This window comes from Micropterus salmoides, unplaced genomic scaffold (assembly GCF_014851395.1).
Source record: "Micropterus salmoides isolate LMB-PRFRI ecotype aquatic unplaced genomic scaffold, ASM1485139v1 Ms_hic_scaffold_1, whole genome shotgun sequence".
NCBI lineage: Eukaryota > Metazoa > Chordata > Actinopteri > Centrarchiformes > Centrarchidae > Micropterus > Micropterus salmoides.
The window spans coordinates 2180831-2200583 of NW_024040040.1; the positions used below are offsets into that span (position 1 = coordinate 2180831).

A 19753-nucleotide genomic window follows, 5' to 3' on the forward strand; every position below is an offset into this window, starting at 1 on the left:
GTCCTCAGCTGAAAATGTGCCCATTTGTTGTTCTCCGTGAGTTTGTGTTGTGACGTCACAGTGTGAATTAGCTGGGTGTTGGGGAGCTGCACCTTATAACTCGTAGCACTCTGGTGGTGTTTGTGTGTTGGTAAAGCAGTTGTCTGGTTGTTGGTCTATTGATGTTGTTGGTCTGATGTTTGCTGTATGACACAACGTACACAACCTGTTACGGGGGGGTGTAACTTTGTAGTACTTCATAAATGATGCATCGATTAATCGTTCAAATAATCTATAGAAGCGTTGATTAGTAAAATCATCGTTGGCTGCAGCCCTAGTCATCTTTGATCTTGCTATTACACCAACAATTAACATTAGATCTAAATCTTTTTTAAGTTTATTATGGAAGACTATAAATCTGATTCTGTCCCAAACTTGCATGCAAATCTAAGGGGCTTTCACACATAACGTGCTTAGTTCAGACTTCGGGAACCTTCCCCAGACCTCAGTCCAGACCAAACAGACAAACTTTGTTCAAACAAAAAGAGTTAGTTTGGGTCCAGGTCAAACTGAACCATGGTTTGGTTTGTTTCAAGTGCGAAAGCATTTTTTGGATGGTTTGGTTTTCAGGCCATTTACAGGAATATCCAGGGTTCCCATGTAAATCAGAAACAAACAAATGCACAGAGAAATGCATTGAATTAAGGACAGATTATAAATCACCTGCGACAGCTCATCCTTTGTATTCTTGTGGGATTTTTATTTTGAATGACTTTCAAATATGTTTTACAAAATGTGCAGCATATTTCCACATTTAAGAAAGTGTTGCTTTCAGTGATTTAAATGTTAACAGGAAGTTACAGTTTTCTAAAATGTGTGTATGTATTTCATTAGTCTCCACTGACGTCCAGCTGCTGTTGGTGAGTAAAGAAGAGGTTCCCCCTGAGCAGCAGGAGTGGTTCTCCAGTCTGGACCAGGAGGACCCACCAGAGCCCCCACACATGAAAGAGGAGTGGAGCCTCAGTCTGGACCAGGAGGACCCAAAAGAGCCCCTACACATTAAAGAGGAACAGGAGGAGTTCTGGACGAGTCAGGAGGGAGAGCAGCTTCGAGGGCTGGAGGAGGCGGCAATCATCAAGTTCACATTCACTCCTGTTTTTGTGAAGAGTGAAGAAGACGATGAAGAAAAACCTCAGTCCTCACAGCTTCATCAAAGACTAACTGAACAGACGAAAACGGAGGGTGATGAAGAGGACTGTGGAGGACCAGAACCGGTCAGGAACTTAGATTCAGATAAACATTTACAACCAACTAATGATGACAAGACTGAAGACTCTTGTGAACCTGAGACTGATGACAGTCATGATTGGGAGGAGACCAGAGATCTTCACAATAGACTCCAAGCAAGAGAGAAACCATTTAGATGTTCAGTTTGTGGTAAAAGATACCCCGCAAAGAACTCCTTAATGACTCATATGAGACTTCATTCAGAGGGAAAATGTTTCAGCTGCCCAGTTTGTAAAAAAACATTTCCATGGAAAGTGGAGGTTGCGAAGCACATGAGGGTCCACACAGGGGAGAAACCCTTTATTTGTTCCGTGTGTGGTAAAAGATTTGCACAAAAGACTCATCTGAGACGACACGCAACTGTCCACAAAGGGGAGAAACCCTTCAGTTGTACAGTTTGTGGTAAAGGATTTGTAGAAAGGGGAAATCTGAAACAACACTTGTCTGCCCACACAGGAGAGAAACCATTTAGTTGTTCAGTTTGCTGTAAAGGATTTGTAGACAAAGGAAATCTGAGGCGACATCTGATAATCCACACAGGGGAGAAACCATTTAGTTGTTCAGTTTGCGGTCAAGGATTTGCACAAAAGACCCATCTGAGACGACACTTGACTGTCCACACAGGAGAGAAGCCATTTTGTTGTTCCATTTGTGGTAAAGGATTTGGAGAAAGGGGAAATCTGAACCAGCACTTGAGTCTCCACACAGGGGAGAAACCATTTAGTTGTATAGTTTGTGGTAAGGGATTTGTACATCGGGGAAATCTAAGAAGACACGCGAAAAGCCACACAGCAGAGAAGCCATTCCGTTGTTCAGTTTGTGGTAAAGAATTTGTAGAAAAGGGAACTCTAAATCAACACTTGACTGTCCACACAAGGGAGAAACAATTTAGATGTTCCCTTTGTGGTAAATTATTTGGAGAAAGGGGACATCTGAAGCAACACTTGAGAAGTCACACAGGGGAAAAACCATTTAATTGTTCAGTTTGTGGCAAAGAATATTTAGATAGGGGAACTCTGAGACGACACTTGAGAATCCACACAGGGGAGAAGCCATTCAGTTGCTCAGTTTGTGGCAAAGGATTTGTAGAAAAAGGAAATCTAAAACAACACTTGACGGTCCACACAGGGGAGAAACCATTTAGTTGCAGCATCTGTGGTAAAAGATTTACTCGTCATCATATTTTCAAAAAGCACAGATGTGCTGGTGAGAGCAGGGGAAGTAAATGAAGCTGCAGAGATGCTTTTTGAGCCAATTGCTTCCAGCAGGATTGAAATAGAGTTCAAAACTGTGACAGTCTCAAAAATAAGTCATGCTTCACCTTTTCAGCTAAGATGAAGCCATATGATCGTTTTTTGGTATTACATGTATTCATTGATTTAGAGTATTCTCAGAGTATTTTATGTCACCTGTACAGCACTATGGTCAAAAGACAATGAAATGAAATGACTTCACTTACCTCCCAACAACACATTTATTTCTAATTGAATGGACTCTCCTGTTTTTTAATTGATCTCATTATGTGTAAAACATGAGCAGTTGATTCTTAAACTGCTCATACTGTATTTGTGTTATTTTGGTCAGAAAACAAATTTAGACAAAGTTTTTTTCACACAATTGACCCTTCGCTAAGCCCCGCCCCCGCTTAGTTACTGTTGCTAAGTCCGACAAACTTGGCACTACCACTGTCTATTAATGCACTCCCCGGAGAAACATTGTCAAGTTTGTTGGAAAAAGCGATCTCAGAAAGAAGAAGACAGTTTTTCAGTTGCATGATAGATTTCAAGGTTGTATTCAGGCTGTCAGACTGACTGAAACGGACTAAAGCCTCCTGATCACACAGTACAAGTGAACCACTGCATCCCCGACGATTGAGACAAAAGACAACGATATGAACGAACAACAGTGTTACTCTAAAGCTGGGTAGGACTCTATTCATTATTACAATCATTAAAAAGCAGGACAGCAGGCCTTTATTTCATTACATTCAGTAGGAAGTTAGCTAACGCTAGCTAACTTCCTACTGAAGGTAACGTTATAAACCCCTACTGTTCTGCTTTTTAATGACTGTAATAGTAAACAGAGACCTACCCAGCTGTGCAGGAGCAGTGTTGATCCATAATATCGTTGTCCTCTTTCTCAATCATCAGGTAAGTTACTGCAGTGGTTCACTTTTACGCTGTGATCGGTAGGCTTTAGCTTCTGTCTTTATTTTTTTCACGTCACTTTGAGTCACTTTGAGTCAGTCTGACAGCCTGAATACACCCTCCAAATGTACAATGCAACTGCCAAACTGCCTGCTTCTTTCTGAGATCGCTTTTTTCCCAACAAATTGGGCAAAATTTCTTGGTCGGCTTTAGCAACAGTAACTAAGGGTGTGTTGGAGTTAACCAGGCTCAGATTTTTCCAGTCTGTTTCTGTACAGTACTCAGATGCCATATGTATGTTGAGAGAGTTGGTTGCTATAATCATTCTTCAACTGGGTATCTTCGTCTTGGGACTCGTTTGAATATTTATAACAGTTGTTTTCAAGTGACTACAGAAATATATCGCTCCGCTCCTGCGTCTGTGGAAACATAAAGAGAGTTTTGTAGGGCTGACTGCGAATACTCAGATTTGATGATTCAATAGGAGGATCCTGATTCGATTCCCTATCTCACAGTCAAATCTTCTCTGAGCTGTTTTGAAACAAAAATCATACCATTTTGACTCAGTATCTGATTGTCAATGTCTGATTTTACATAGAACTACCGGGTTATTCCCAAGGAGTTAATATATAGCCTGTTATGATATAAATATCAACACATAACCCTGTAAATAAACATGTGAAAAGAAATAAGCATTTAATAAATCTTTTTAAAGTCGTGAATAAATCCAAAATTGTGACTTCAACCCTTAAGGAAGGGGAAGTCAGTGCGTATGTGTGGCGTAGATGTGTGGACCAGATGCAGGATATTGTGCCGAGTTGTGTATGAACTTTGCAGGACATTTGAATCATTTATCACCATTGAACCAAACAAAAAGAAACAATAAATCGTTTTTACAGTACTTGGAATAGACCCGTGAGGAACCGCGACATGCATGCAACTGTCTGCGATAGGGCTGGACGATATGACTAAAATTGTTATTGTGATCAAAAAGTTTCATATCTTTCGATATTGGCGATTTTTGCACCTGCTTGATAGTTGAAGAAACCCGATGGTTAGTTGTGGTTTAAACTCTTCTTTATAGTCAGAACACTTGATGCCAAAAAGTGGATCACTTCACAAAGCTGGGACAGATTTACATTTATTCATTTAGCTGACGCTTTTATCCAAAGCGTCTTACAACTGCTATACATGTCAGAGGTCGCACGCCTCTGGAGCAACGAGGGGTTAAGTGTCTTGCTCAGGGACACAATGTTAGATGTCTCACAGTGGGAATCAAACCCAGGTCTCCCACAGCAAAGGCAAGCATCTTATCTATGCGCCATCACCACCCACAGATCACTCAAAACAATTATGATAAAATCTTTGTCAACAAATAGGTAAAATCAAGTAAAAGATTTTTTCTGTCCTTTTCCTCAAATTAACATCTTGATAAAAAAAAATTGTTTGAAAAAAAAAAAAAGTATATTGCAATAATTGTTGTTGTTGTTTTATGGTCCAGCCCTAGTCTGCAAGTTTGCGGACATGCTGAACTTCACAATGCATTGTCTCCAGTTACGATTGGGTCATGACATTGACTTACCTGAGGTCAGTTTTAGACTGGGTCCATATGTTTTGACCTATGAAGACCTCTTCAGACTCTATACAACCAGAGATACTGAGGGGCGGGACACTGCACTAGTAGCGACCGGCACATGTACTTGCATTTGTTATTTGTCGGTTTATGTAGCCAACTGATTACTGAGACTGTTTTCTAGTGACCGAATGTGTTTGATCTCGTCCGTCCATCATGGACATGGCAAATTGTTTTCTGGTGTTTTGAAACTTTTTGTGGGTGTGTTCGTATCTTCTTCAGGAAAGACTTTGGAGAGAGTGAATACTAGGAACAGGACTGTTTGGCTGACGAAGCAGGTAAAGAGCGGTGGAGTGCACTAAAGAGTACAGCGACAGCAGCTATGTGTTGTTCTTCTGCCCTCTGTCATACATGTGTTGCGGAATAAAATAGGTGAACTACAGGTATATGTAAAGTTTGTCAGAATACAGATGTTGCATCATTTCTCTTACTGTAACTTGGCTTAAAGCTCAAAACTCTGATGCTGAACTTGAAATTGAAGGTTTTGGCCAATTCTGTCAAATCACAGGGACGGGACGTGTTCCTGTAAATAAACATCTGATGGTCATCAGGGACACAATTTTATACCCCTGATATTGAACTTTTATGTATTTGTCACAGTTGGTTATAGAAAATCAAATGTGGATAATGCGACAGCAACTCCAGTCAACACTGTGCAATGTCTACAGACTCAGGCAATTAATGGATATTCAAGGATGGCTTGGAAAGGAATGAACTCCCTGTTTGGGATACAGAACAAGCAGAGAAGAGTATTTTATCCTGTGAAGCCTGATGCTGAAGAGTTAAACAAATTCTACTCTAGGTTGGATATCCGTTGTTGTCATGATCATTCTAATTTCAGAAATGGGCTGTAAGATTCAAATTGATGAGGTGAGGTGTGTTTAAATCTGTTGGTCGTATTAAAGAGAAGAAAAGCCCTGGTCTTCATGGTGGCTTCGTGGTCAGTCCTGCTTGGAACAACACGAAGTTCCTAGCGTGTGGAAGGAATCTCTTGTGGTGCCAGTGGCATGTTTCCAAAACACTGAATGGTTGTTGCCCTGTGGCCCTTATGTCCCTTGTTATGAAAACATTTTAACATATTGACACATGTTGACTTGTTTCAAAATGTTATTTTTCTTGATGATGTGAATCCATTGTAATTTTTTGTAAACGAATAGAAGTTACTAATAAAATCTGCAGTGCTTTAATAAGTGTGTTGGTTTATCATTTAGATAACAAAATAGTTATGGATCAGTCATTTATCATCAGTAGCATTAATTGTAAATGGTCCAGCTGTAAGTTATCATAATGCAAGTAGTGAAATAAAATACTTGTAAATGTTTTGGAACTTAAAACAAGCAGTTTCTGGCTGTTCCATTTGTTCGATGATAAAAAAAAGTTGTAGTCAACCCTGATGATCATGTAACATAATACCCAGTAGAAAATGTGTGATTCTGCTCACATGCTTGATGTTCAGTAAAGCTGCTACCTGCATTGATTTGAACACTCCATCAGAAGTCCGACAGTGATATAGTCGAACCTTTTTAAGAAACAGACTAAATAGTACAAAGTGTTAAGCGACTGATGGGTACCATCATCATGAGGGTCTGTAAAGCTTCAAAAAGGACAGAGTGAAACTCAAAATTTTTATTTATGCCACAAACACAGTCACTTATTTATATGCTGGGGAGCAGTTAGGGGTTTAGGGCCTGGCTCAAGGGCACCTTCCGCAGTACACCATGCTGGACTCAATCCGGCGACCCACACCACCAACTAAGCCAAGTTCCCACGGACTAAACGTAGAGAAGGCATATGATATGTTTGGAAGGAGGGATTTATGATAAAAATATAAATGATAGGAATAACAGGTAGGACATATAATTGGATTAAAGAATTCTTACTTGAGAGAAGTATACAAGTCAGAATCAGGACACCTGTATCAGGAAGATATAGGGTAGAGAATGGTACTCCTCAGGGCAGTGTCATTAGCCCTCTACTCTTTTCCATTATGATTAATAACGTTTTTTCTCAAGTTCTGGGTGATATTGGAGAGTCACTGTTTGCTTTAGATTTTTGGGTATGTGGTTTAATGATAGGTTAACATGGAATGAACATATCAGTAAGATAAACACCAAGTGTAAAAAGATACTGAATGTGATGAAATGCTTAACAGGGTGTTAGATCCCGAGTTACCCCTGTTCAGGAGGTACTGGACCAGCTCTCCGTCATAAAGGGTCCGATCCTCTAGGCCTATGGGTATTACCCTATTAGGTATAACTGAGGACTGTTTAAGCTGGTGTCGAAGAGATTCGCCTGGCTTCTCGCTGTCTTCTTCCCAACGCCCACCCTGCTTACTCTGAGATAGCACCTGATGAATAGCCCTAGAGCCAAATACCACCCCAGCCACGCCCCTTAAAGACAGCTCTCTTCTCATTGATCAGTGCACTTGGGATGGTTGCTAGGATTGTGTTTAGCGGCCAGGAAAATAGGCCCCAAGATAAGTTAATTTCATTGGCTAGAGCAACCTATAAGAACCTCAAAGATGTTAAACACACTTTACCTAAAGAGTTACCACCTCAGTGAAGAAATAAATTCAATGTCTACTACTTGTACTTTAAATGCAGTGATTATATATTTTATTGCAAAATTAAGCAAGGGCAAGCGTACAGCTTAAATTATTATTATATATAATATATAATATATAATTTATATTATATGATTATAACCTAAATAAACTGATAAAAAAATCTAAAATTCAAAACCTGATTGTGATAGCTGAGCTTGAGTATTTTGATGTCTTCTTTTTGGAGAGAAAGGAAGGGGAAGGAGTTGTCCTGGCCAAGGAGTTCTTTCCCTCTTCAGCTGGGCTGATGAAACCTGAGGCTTTGTCCAAAGCCCTCAAATTGTCTTCAAAAGTCTTCAGTCTTCGTCGCAGCTTGAGTGAGAGGAAATCTTCAGAGTCCGATGATTCTTCAGTTGGTTTGGATGTTGTGGTTACCCTCTGTGGCTCGATCTCTTGAAGTCCCCTGAAGAAATCTCTGAAGTGTTCTCTAGTTGTTTGCTGTTCAAATCCCCGTCTCTTGTCTTGGGCTCTTGGTCCGGTGCGGTGATGGTCTTGCTCCGAGTCTGATGCCTCCGAGGTCTGCCGAGGAATAACCCCGATCTGACTCCTCTTTATATATCCTACTCCGTAGCTGAGCTTCTTTGTCAAATCAGCCGCCACCGTCTTTCTGTCTACGTGACTACTGTCAGCTTGTTCATCCTTAAATTCAGTTGAGCCAGAGATGTCCTTGTTTGGCTATTTCATTTTCCCCTGCTGATCCTTCTCTCCCAGTGGCTCATAGTCATAAGACCATTACACCCATCTCAGTCTTTCACAGTCAATTCAACATGTCTCAACATGTTCCTTCATTTTTCTTACATTTTTCTTATTCTTTCCACACACACATTTTAATTAATACTATTAAAATCATGATCTCCTTCATTTCATTTTGTAGTTAATCATATTCTTTTCATTTCTTAGTTGATTACCGTATGGTTGTTACATCAATACATTGCATATGGTACTTCTACACAATCAGTTGGAAAGTACCTTACAGTCCCATGGCTGTAGTGAGCCATTGTTTGGTTATTATAGAGCGCTGGGATCTCAACCTATTTGACAAGTAGGGCTGCTATTAAAAATGTGTATATAGCACTGATTAGATCAGTATTAGGTTATGGGTGTATCGCTTATGGATGAGCAGAACTTCATTAACGAAGTTGGAGGTGGTGAGAGCTCAAGCCTTGAGACTCTGTTTTGGGGCTGTAAAAAAACTCCTGTGTCTGCTCTTCAGGTTGAGGTGGGGAAATGCCGCTGAATATTAGATGTAAACAGTTAATGATGCACTACTGGATAAATCTGCAAGGGCAGTCTGAGGATCAACATCCTACAACAAAGATACTTCTCTCATGTTGGGAGAGTGAAAGGGCCAAACGGGGGTGTTTTGCATGGAAATGTGAGGAAATAGCTGGAGACATGACATTAAGTCAAGGAAGATATATCCCACAGTGCCATTATCTGTAACACCACCCTGGATGTTTCCTTCAGTGTCAGTTGACTTATATTTCCTGGGAAAAATGCAGGGTCAAAAAGGTTGTGGAAATATTACAGTATTGGTTGAAGATAGGTTACAGACACTGTATCAAACATTTGTCCAGGTATATACAGATGGATCCAAGGATGCTAATACAGGCAGAACAGGTTTTGCTTTCAGTATTCCTGCCTTACATGTTTCTGTTAAAAGAAGGACATCAGACCATTTATCCATATATACAGTCGAGATGTTGGCAATTGTAACAGCATTACAGCAGATAGAAGAATTACAAATTAAAAAAGTTATTCTTTGTAGAGACTCCTGCTCTGCATTAATGTCACTGCAGTCATTTACATCTGACAGCAGGCAAGATATGGTTAATGAGATCTATAAAAAGTTGTACAGAATTAAAAATTTTAACACACTGATAACCGTAGTTTTCTCTGGACCCCTGCCAAATCTGACCAGTGATGACATGTATAGCCGCATGTCGTCATTCCGCCGCTGGTTGTCGAGGTGGCGTCCAGCAAACGATGTGGGCTTTGTAGATCATTGGCAGACTTTCTGGGGAAGATCTGGTCTGATCCGGAGAGACGGCATCCATCCCACTTGGGAAGGAGCAGCTCTCATTTCTAGAAATCTGGCCAAGTTTATTAGTGGACCAAATCCATGACAACCCAGAGTTGAGACCAGGAGGCAGAGTCGCAGTTTAACACACTTCTCTGCCCTTCTTTTTCAGCAGTTACCCACCCAAAACCCTACGCAGAGTCGCAGTCTAACACACTTCTCTGCTCCTCCATTTCAGGAGTTACTTAGTGAAAATCCTATAGTGACGGTGTCTGCCCCCCGACCATCGAAATTATTTAAAAAGGTAAACAGAAGAGGAGCTGTGCATAAAAACCTCATAAAAATTAAAACCACAAGAGCAATAGTGCAAACGAATAGGAGAGTTAAATGTGGACTCTTAAACATCAGATCTGTCTCTTCTAAAGGTGTACTAGTAAATGAACTAATATCAGATTATGATATTGATTTATTTGTCTTACTGAAACCTGGCTGGGTGATGGAGAATATGTTAGCCTAAATGAATCCACCCCTCCCAGTCATATTAATACTTACATTCCTCGAGGCACAGGCCGAGGAGGTGGAGTTGCAGCTATCTTCGACTCTAGCCTACTAATCAGCTCTAAACCTAAACTAAACTATAACTCATTTGAAAGCCTTGTTCTTGGTCTTTCGCACCCAAGTTGGAAATCACTGCAACCAATTCTCTTCGTTATAGTGTACCGAGCACCTGACCCGTATCTGAATTCTTATCTGAATTTGCAGAGTTTTTGTCAACTTTAGTCCTTAAAACGGACAAAGTTATTATTGTAGGAGATTTTAATATTCATGTGGATGTTGAGAATGACAGCTTTAGTACTGCGTTTATCTCTTGTTAGATTCCATCGGCTTCTCTCAGAGTGTTCATGAACCGACTCACTGTTTTAACCACACCCTCGACCTTGTTTTGGTGTATGGTATTGAAATTGAACATTTAATAGTGTTTCCACAGAATCCCTCTTTATCCGACCACTGTTTGATAACTTTTGAGTTTGTATTTCTGAACTACTCGCTATTGGGCAAAAATTTCTATACAAGATGTCTGTCTGATAGTGCTGTAGCTAAATTTAAGGATGCGATTCCATCAGCTCTAAATTCATTATCAAGTCACAAAGTAACGGAGGACTCCTATGCTAATTTCAGTCCCTCCCAAATCGATCATCTTGTTGATAGTGCTGCAGGCTCGCTGCGAATGACACTCGACTCTGTAACCCCTCTAAAAAAGAAAATACCAAAACAAAGACGGTTAGCTCCATGGTATAATACTGAAACTCGCAAATTAAAGCAAATATCGCGGAAACTTGAGAGGAATTGGCGTTCCACCAAACTGGAAAATTCTCGTTTAATTTGGCAAGATAGTCTTAAAACTTATAGGAAGGCCCTCCGTAATGCCAGAGCAGCGTACTACTCGTCATTAATAGAGGAAAATAGGAACAACCCCAGGTTTCTTTTCAGCACTGTAGCCAGGCTGACAGAGAGTCACAGCTCTAGACCTCTAGACCTATATCTAACCTTCCATTTCTCTCTAAGGTTCTGGAGAAAGCAGTTGCTAAACAGCTGTGTGACTTTCTACAGAGGAATAGTTTATTTGAGGAAACTACTAACGACCTCCTTATTGCATCAGACAAAGGACTTGTCTCTGTACTGGTTTTATTAGATCTTAGTGCTGCATTTGATACCATTGACCATCAGATCCTATTGCAGAGACTGGAATATTTCGTTGGCATTAAAGGAACCGCTCTAAGCTGGTTTAAGTCCTATTTATCAGATCGATTTCAGTTTGTACATGTTAACGATGAGTCCTCCATGCATGCCAAAGTTAGTCATGGAGTTCCTCAAGGATCTGTCCTCGGACCAATCCTCTTCACTTTATATATGCTTCCTTTAGGCAATATTATCAGGAAATATTCCATAAGCTTTCATTGTTATGCAGATGATACTCAGTTATATCTATCGATCAAGCCAGATATAACTAATTAGTTAGCTAAACTTCAAATGTGCCTTCAGGATGTTAAAACCTGGATGACCTGTAATTTTCTAATGTTGAACTCAGATAAAACTGAAGTTATTGTTCTGGGGCCTAAGCACCTCCGTGACGCATTATCTAAAGATATAGTTTCCCTGGATGGCATCGCCCTGGCCTCCAGCACCACTGTGAGGAATCTTGGAGTTATCTTTGATCAGGACATGTCGTTTAAGTCTCACATTAAGCAAATTTCAAGGACCGCCTTTTTTCACCTATGTAATATTGCGAAAATCAGGAACATCCTGTCTAAAAATGATGCAGAAAAACTAGTCCATGCATTTGTTACTTCTAGGCTGGATTACTGCAATTCTTATTATCAGGCTGCTCGAAAAAGTCCATTAAGACTCTTCAGCTGATCCAGAATGCTGCAGCACGTGTTCTGACAGGAACCAGGAAAAGAGATCACATTTCTCCTGTTTTAGCTTCTTTGCATTGGCTTCCAGTAAAATCCAGAATAGAATTTAAAATCATTCTTCTTACCTACAAAGCTCTTAATGGTCAGGCATCATCTTATCTTAAAGAGCTCATAGTACCTTACTACCCCACCAGAGCACTGCGCTCCCAGAATGCAGGGTTACTTGTGGTTCCTAGAGTCTCCAAAAGTAGACTAGGAGCCAGAGCGTTCAGCTATCAAGCTCCTCTCCTGTGGAACCAGGTTCCAGTTTGGGTTCAGGAGGCAGACACCATCTCCACATTTAAGAGTAGGCTTAAGACTTTCCTCTTTGATAAAGCTTATAGTTAGGGCTGGCTCAGGTGAGTCCTGAACCATCCCTTAGTTATGCTGCTATAGGCCTAGACTGCCGGGGGATTTCCCATGATGCACTGAGCTCCTCTCTCCTCTACTTTCTCTCCCTCTGTATGCAACCTCATCCCATTATTGCATGTTACTAACACAACTTCTCCCCTTTCCGGTAGTCTTGTGCTTTCTCGTCTCTCTCCTCTCTCCTCCTATCACTTCCTGCAGGTGTTTCTGGCTCTGGAGCTGTGGAGTCTGGATCTGTGGTTGCGGGTCACCTGCTGCCCCCGTGTTCCTGCTCGACACCCTCTGCTGCAACGACTATTGTTACTAGTCCTATTGTTATTATTGTTATTATAATCATTAACATTACGACTGTTATCATTAACACTACTATAAATATCTGTACCATTTTTCATTTAGTCTATAGCAACATCACCTTTACTGTCTGTACCTCTGTGTGGATATTGTGTAGGCTGCCTCCCTCCCCTCTCTCTCCTTCCATCGCTTTCTTTTTCTCTCTGTTCCTCTCCTGCCCTCTCTCTCTCTCTCTCTCTCTCTCTCTCTCTCTCTCTCTCTCTCTCTCTCTCTCGGCCGCCCACCCTGAGCCATGGTTCTGCTCGAGGTTTCTGCCTCTTAAAGGAAGTTTTTCCTTGCCTCTGTCTCCTAGTGCTGCTCTTGGTGGGAACTGTTGGGCTTCTGTAAATAGCATCATAGAGTTCGGTCTAGACCTGCTCCTTTATGAAAAGCGCTGTGAGATAACTGTTGTTGTGATTTGGCGCTATATAAATAAAATTGAATTGAATTGAATTGAATAACATTTATGTGGACCCCAGCTCACAGAGGGATTAAGGGAAGTGAAGGTGTGGATGCATTAGCAAAACAGGCTCTGAAACACGAGGAGATCTTGTGCGTAGCACTCAGTAAATCTGAAGCCAAAGGAATAGTCAAAAGAAACATCATTAAGGAGTAATACAGGAAATACAGGGCGACATCTCTATACACTACAGCAGGATGTGGGCACAGGAAGGACCGCTAGAAGAAACAATAAAGAGGAGATGTAATTCTTCACTGTCAAAAATTCTCTCGGGAACGAGAAACATTAAGGAGGGAAATCAGAAAGCTTGGACAGGAAGAATTGAGTCTAAAAAATGTATTTGACATTGAGGCAGGGAAACTAGAAAGAAACTGGATTGATCAATAGAGTTTAGTGAGCAGTGAAATAACTCAGTAATTCATCTTTTCTTTCTTTATGTTTTTTTTAATTTTGTTTTGTTTATTTATTTTATGTATTTATCAAGGGATAGAAACTCTGGTCCTCACGCCAACATAGTAGGCAGCGGTAATGCACCTTAACGCTGGCTGCCACCTGCCATAAAACGTAACGAAAAAGAAGAAGAAGGTGTTCAGGTGGAGACACAGGGAGGGAAGAGAACATGAACACAAGGGATCGGGGAGGAGAATTGCAGACTCATAACAGTCTGTAACCCAGCATAAATAGTAGAGTATACAAGAGTTCATTAAAAGTAAATCAGAGATTAAAAGTCATTTCATTTAGATGAACAAGGCAAAATATGGTGATGTGTTTTAGCTAAATAAGTAGCATAGTAAGCTACATAGTACATTCATTGGAAAAGTGAATGGACACTATACCTTCAGTTAGCTAACAAAGTTAATCAAGTGGACTTATACAACGCTTTCAACAAGGAAACGCTGAGGAAAACCAGATAGCGCTCTGAGCTAGCAGGCCGCTCAGAGTTCCTCTGGCCACGTGGGAAAGAGGACGCAGGTACTCTTTTACTTTATTTTCCTGCTCATTAACTGAGTGAAACGACCATTTGGTTTTGGGTCTCAACGTACACGAGCCACGCTCCAGGCCTGCAACGTTGTCTCAAGTGGTTTTGCTGGCTGTATGTGTGAGTGTTATAGTGTGGGCCCACTGATATTTTTACAGTTAAAGTGCATTTGTGGTGAACTGTGGTGTTATCTTGCCACAGAACTAGTGAATTACCTCAGACCTTGTGTGAAAGGAGGGAAACTTCATATTTGATTTATTGTATATTGCACCAGTTGTTTATTTTGCATTTATTTTATTTAATATTTGTCCAAAGAATAAGATAACTTCTTTAATCATATACCAGAGTGCTGTTTTATTTGAAAGCCAGTTACCATATTTGAGTTTCACATTTTGACTGCAAGAGAAGCTAAGATAGTAGACACTGGGATTCAGTGTTGATATTAAGAAACTATATTCTAAAAGAACTCCCACAACACAGCCTGCAGCAGAGCCGCTGGTAGACTTCTGCATTGTAAACATTATAAACCTGAAGCACAGTTTGGCTCTGTTTGGGACAGTGAGTTGGACATTATCGGATCTGCAGAAGTTAACATGAAGATTTGCGCCAAGATTTCTGCCTGATCACAAGTGTTGGTTTCGGTTTGTACCTCGCATGAAGTGCGCAGTGCAGTTAAGTCTGAAGGGGAGCACAGCAGAGTATAGGTCAGGTAGACTTTAAGAGATTAAATAATGATGTTAGTCTCATAATATTACGATTTTCTTCTGGATATATAAGAGAACAAAGATATGAGGGAGAGATTCTGAATGTGCAGAAAGTTTTGAACATGAGCAGAAAACTTGCTCCAGGAGTTTAGAAATTAATTGAAATTAAATAATTTAGCATCAAGGTAAGAAGGTGCCCAAACAGATAACTTTTCAGTTTTGTTTATAAATCTTTTTGTTTGAATCAAGCAAAATAAATATTTTTTGTACCAATTTATAATCATTTATTATGTAACTAACAACTATAGAGGATAATGAAGAAGGAGCAGGCTACAATATATGTTTATACAGTCTTACAGTTCCAGCTGGCTCTTTGAGGGTAACCAAAATGCTTATGTGGCCCGTGGTGAAAATGAGTTTGAGCTGGATGTCACCATAACAAACATGTTGCTGTGTCAAAGTGGCGGGCGGCGCCCCGTCATCACAAGCCAAAGAAGAAGCAACATTTAGCTTTGAGTTTTCTCAGCAGATCTAAAAGGACAAAAGTCAATTCTGCCCTTTTCTGCTTTTCAGCCTCACACAGGCAAAACTGCGGACAGGCAGCAGAGATCTAACTTTAGTTTAGAGCGGCTGTTTGGCCCCCAGGCCTCGCAGCAGGAGCCCAACAATATCCACATGGATATAAGAAGCTTCAGTCAGCATGAAGAAATCCCAGCCGTCTTTAAAATCCACATCACATGAATATTTTTCCAGCAGAGCAGGAAACTGATGGTGACTTTGTCACTTTCAGGTCTTCAGAGATCTCCCTGCCGGTTCAGTCCGCATCGGACGGCTCCGACGGCTGCCGCTTTGCTTCTGGCCAGACAGGAAGTGGAAAGACTTCCACCATGGAGGGAGTTTGATGTGAGTAGAGGTGTCGTCCCCAGAGCAGCAGCAGAGAAACTGGGAGCAGAGAAACTGGGAGGTTAGGGTGTACTGCCACGCATGTGAGTCCATCCAGGGAAGGAGGTAGTAGTACTCAAAGTACAGACTTCTACTGTGAAGTCTACTGCATCATTAGAAGGCCTCATTTTAAAGCTGCACTAAGTGTTGGTGGCCACCTGGGGGCAGCACTGATCACTGACAGATCCCTTTTGAACTTGATGAGATGACAGACTTGTTAGGAAGCAGCCGGTTTCCACGTGCTGCTGTTCTGGAGCAACATTCTCCTTCATTTGGAGTCGTGTTTGTGGCCCCTGATGGAGGTGAGTCCAGTATTCCTTCTTCTTTGAAGCCTTTCTGCTCTTTAGCTGCTAAACGCTCCACTGTGTTCACCAGCTGCTCTGCTGCTTCTTGAAAGGAACCTCGGTAGACTTTCTATCAAAGGATGGGTGTTTTTTTTTGTTTTTTTTAATATTTTTTATTTTATTTAGAGAAACAGGGACAACGTACTATAAACATTAACCTCAAAGGGGAAGATGCATTGTACCTGGTTTTAGCTCAAGAGCTCATTTTCACCCGTAGTCCCTGGGCAGGCTGATGTTAAGTTAAGTGTTCATTGCTTCAGCAGGACGGTCACATTAGTCAGCTTAGTCTGCTTCACTCTCACATTTTCTTCTTTCTGCTCACATCTTTTTGTTCTGCTTTCTATTTGGACTCGTTTTGGAGATTTCCATGAAAGGACATGAAAACGAAGTGTTGCATCCAGGTGCATCTTTATTCTGACAGAGATTTCCATTCCATACTAGATGGCATTAGTATGTTTAAGATGTTTTAAAGGTTTTTAAGGTGGTATTAGTATGTTTAAGATGGTTATAAATTGGTATTCAGAGGTGGAATTAGGATTTTAAAGCAGGGTATGAAGTTTAAAGGTGGTTTTATTGCGGGTTTATAGATGTTTAGATTTTTCTGTCTTTGTGGCCGAGCTGGATCTAGACCGGTCTGGCTCATCCTCCTCTGGGTCCCAGCATCCCGCGCTCCACACCGTGCTGGTCCGACTGCTCCAAGTGCAACAAGGAATAATCCTGAAGTCAGCCAATAAAATCACTACTAAAGTAGAAGGTAAACTGAACTCCGGTTTCTGAAACAAAACGTCGGCATCCTCAGTGGGAGCAACACTCCTGTTTCCTTTGGGTATTTAAAGCTCAGAGTTTCGAAATCTGCTCTGAAAATGATGTTGTTAGCCACGCTGATACCAACAGTGATGTGTTCAACACAAACATTCATCTGGATGGAAGTGGACTCCCAGAGAAACTAGCATGATCACTGCCCTCCAGTGGTCACTGTCAGTAACTGCAGCACTGAAATTATTCCACATTCACTGCATTATTTTAGCACTAATGTTCGTCAGGCTGATGAGCACGCTCTATATGTGAACACAGAGATTATTAAAGTGCTACAAACACTGAGCTTCTTTCTAAACTGACTGAGATGGACTCCTAGATGTGGCCAACAGGACTCACACTTATTAGGATCAATATGTACTAATTAGTATTGATGAGGTGATGAGGATTAGTGACAGTCCATAACAGTATGAGCATCAGTATTTCTAATAAAAATAATGCATTACATTTATATAGCGCTTTATCATGGAAACTCAAGGTGCTTTAGAAAGAAGGTGGGGGGGGGGGGGCTCATCTCAACCACCACCAATGTGTGGCGCCACAGACTTTAACAATCCTCAATACAACTCTATGGGGAAAGCCTGAAATGCCAAAGATGGCAGTTATCCTGATCCTCCCGCTAGAAAGCCAAACTTATGTCAGACAGTTTGGTTTCACTGACGTAAGGGGTCTGCTTAACGAGTTACTTCTTCTATGCATGCGCAGTAGTGATATAAACGGTCGGCTTGAAACGTTTTCAGCGATTTTTATTAGATTTTACTGCTGATTCTACTCATGTTTCTGTCCCAGGGACCAGTTAAAGTGCAGTTCTGGCTCTCTGCCCATTCATTCAGATAGGAGCCTGGTCTTGTTAGTCCAAAATAGCTGCCCGGAGTCTGTTGCCAAGATGGCTGCCGAATGGCATGATTTGCTTATAACGACTTTGGTGGCACCCACCTGGGTAATGCACCGCAGCACTTTTACACTACACTCACATTCACCATTCACACACTGAGCCTCAGTGCTCAAACAGAGGCCAACATTCACACACTCTGTTAGGAGTGTGGTTTTGTGTTATGTCTTTCCTGTTTTTGGATTCTGTGTTCCTATAGCTTTATTTGATCTTGTCATGTTTAGGTTTTGTAGTCTAGTCCTTTATTCATTCACATGTTTTCTTAGTATCTGTAGTATCTTAGTTCAGTCTGTTTTTCCCTGTTAGTTTATTGGTGTCTCTGTCTTCCCTGCTGTCTCTGTGTCTCGTTAACACTGATCCCAGTCACCTGTGTTGCTCCCGCCCTGCTCGTTAACCCCTGTGTATAAATGTTTGGTGTTTCTGTTCATTCCCTGTCCGGTCATTGTTGTGTTCAGATGCTCTGCAGTGTGTTATGGTTGCTATTTGTCTTGCCTGCCTGTACTTCTTTTGTTCTGTGGATTAAAGATCATTACTCGTTTCTCTGGATTTTCTGTTTATCTTTTGTTTGGATTCTCTGGATTCAGCCACTACATTGTAAGTGTACTCTCTTTTTGTTGGATTAAACCCTTTGAACTGTACCTGCCTGTTTCCGAGTCTGCATTTGAGTCCACCTACCTCCTGCCTCACCACATGCATCGCATGACACACTGGGGCAATTCAGGGTTCAGTATCTTGCTAAAGGACACTTCAACATGCAACCTGGAGGAGCCGGAGATTGAACCGCTGGCCTTCCTATTAACAGGCAACCCACTGTCCCACCTGACCCACAGCGACCAACGTAGAATGTGTCCAACTTGACAGTGTAATTTTTTATACCTCGCCCCTGTAGCTCATGTTTGACTTTCAAGTCAGCTATATTATTAGGGCCTGAGGGACAACCACCCCCCTCAACACCTCTTCCAGGAGCAACTTTGTATACCCAGGAGGTATCCCATCCATGTCCTAGCCAAGCTCAAGCCTGCTTGGCTTCATTCATTGAGCAGAAGCAGGCTACAGGTTAGCAAATATGCGTATTTGTGCTAGTTTCTCCCATTAACAGTCCAGTTCCATCCGGATGACTGTTTGTGTTGAACACATCAGTATAGTTGTTTAATGACGTGGAAAGAAGAGAGTTACCATGGTAACGTTTCTTATGAACAGGCTGAGCTCAGCCTGTTTCCTGTTCAAACTTTACTTCCCTTCCTCTTTCTTCATGGAGCAGCTTCTCTTCTCCGTGTGAAGGTAACGTAACTGACATGTTTGACTCTTTAATGACTCTTTGCTTGTCTTGTTGCTAACTGCTGTTAGATTGTTGCAGTAAAAACAAGTTGTTAAAGTAACTCTTAACTTTGATTAACAAACTAAACTAACAGGAGGAACTCCTCCATGTTGTGGATATTTGGGCTGTAAGCGGTGGAATAAGAGCAGCAGTGAAGTCAATTGGTCCTCAGGAGTTAAACAATAAGTCACTGTGTAGCTCCACTTACTGATGACTGAAGGCAGCTTTTCCTGAAAGAAGCCTGTGGAGGAGGCGGAGACAAGCCGCTGCTCTCCCGCTGTCTGAGCCACTAACTGTGGCTTCGCTCGGCCAGACAGCCACTGAAGAACAGCTGTTAGCGTCGGTAATTGCTGTCAGTAGATTTACCTGCAGGACTAATGTGGACAGTCTGGAGGCAGAAGGGGCCTCCCATCTTTCTGAAGGCTCAGTAGCTTCTTCACAGAGACCTTGAACTTCTTTACATCAGTTTGAACTT

The 19753-nt window shown here is 41.4% G+C and overlaps 1 protein-coding gene and 1 pseudogene across 2 annotated transcripts in view; one reads left to right on the plus strand and one right to left on the minus strand.

Annotated features, from left to right (window-relative positions):
* LOC119903197 (gastrula zinc finger protein XlCGF57.1-like) overlaps positions 1-2817 on the plus strand; it is a 43070-nt gene extending 40253 nt beyond the window's left edge. Inside the window, exon 2 of one of the 2 annotated variants that reach the window (XM_038719450.1) lies at positions 874-2817. In XM_038719450.1, the coding sequence (XP_038575378.1) occupies positions 874-2495 (1622 nt within the window). In that variant the 3' untranslated portion in view covers positions 2496-2817. The remainder of the gene's footprint in view (positions 1-873) is intronic. The other variant, XM_038719497.1, reaches the window with a different exon arrangement.
* The window catches only part of LOC119887775, an 878746-nt pseudogene that overhangs the window by 18524 nt on the left and 840469 nt on the right, over positions 1-19753 (minus strand).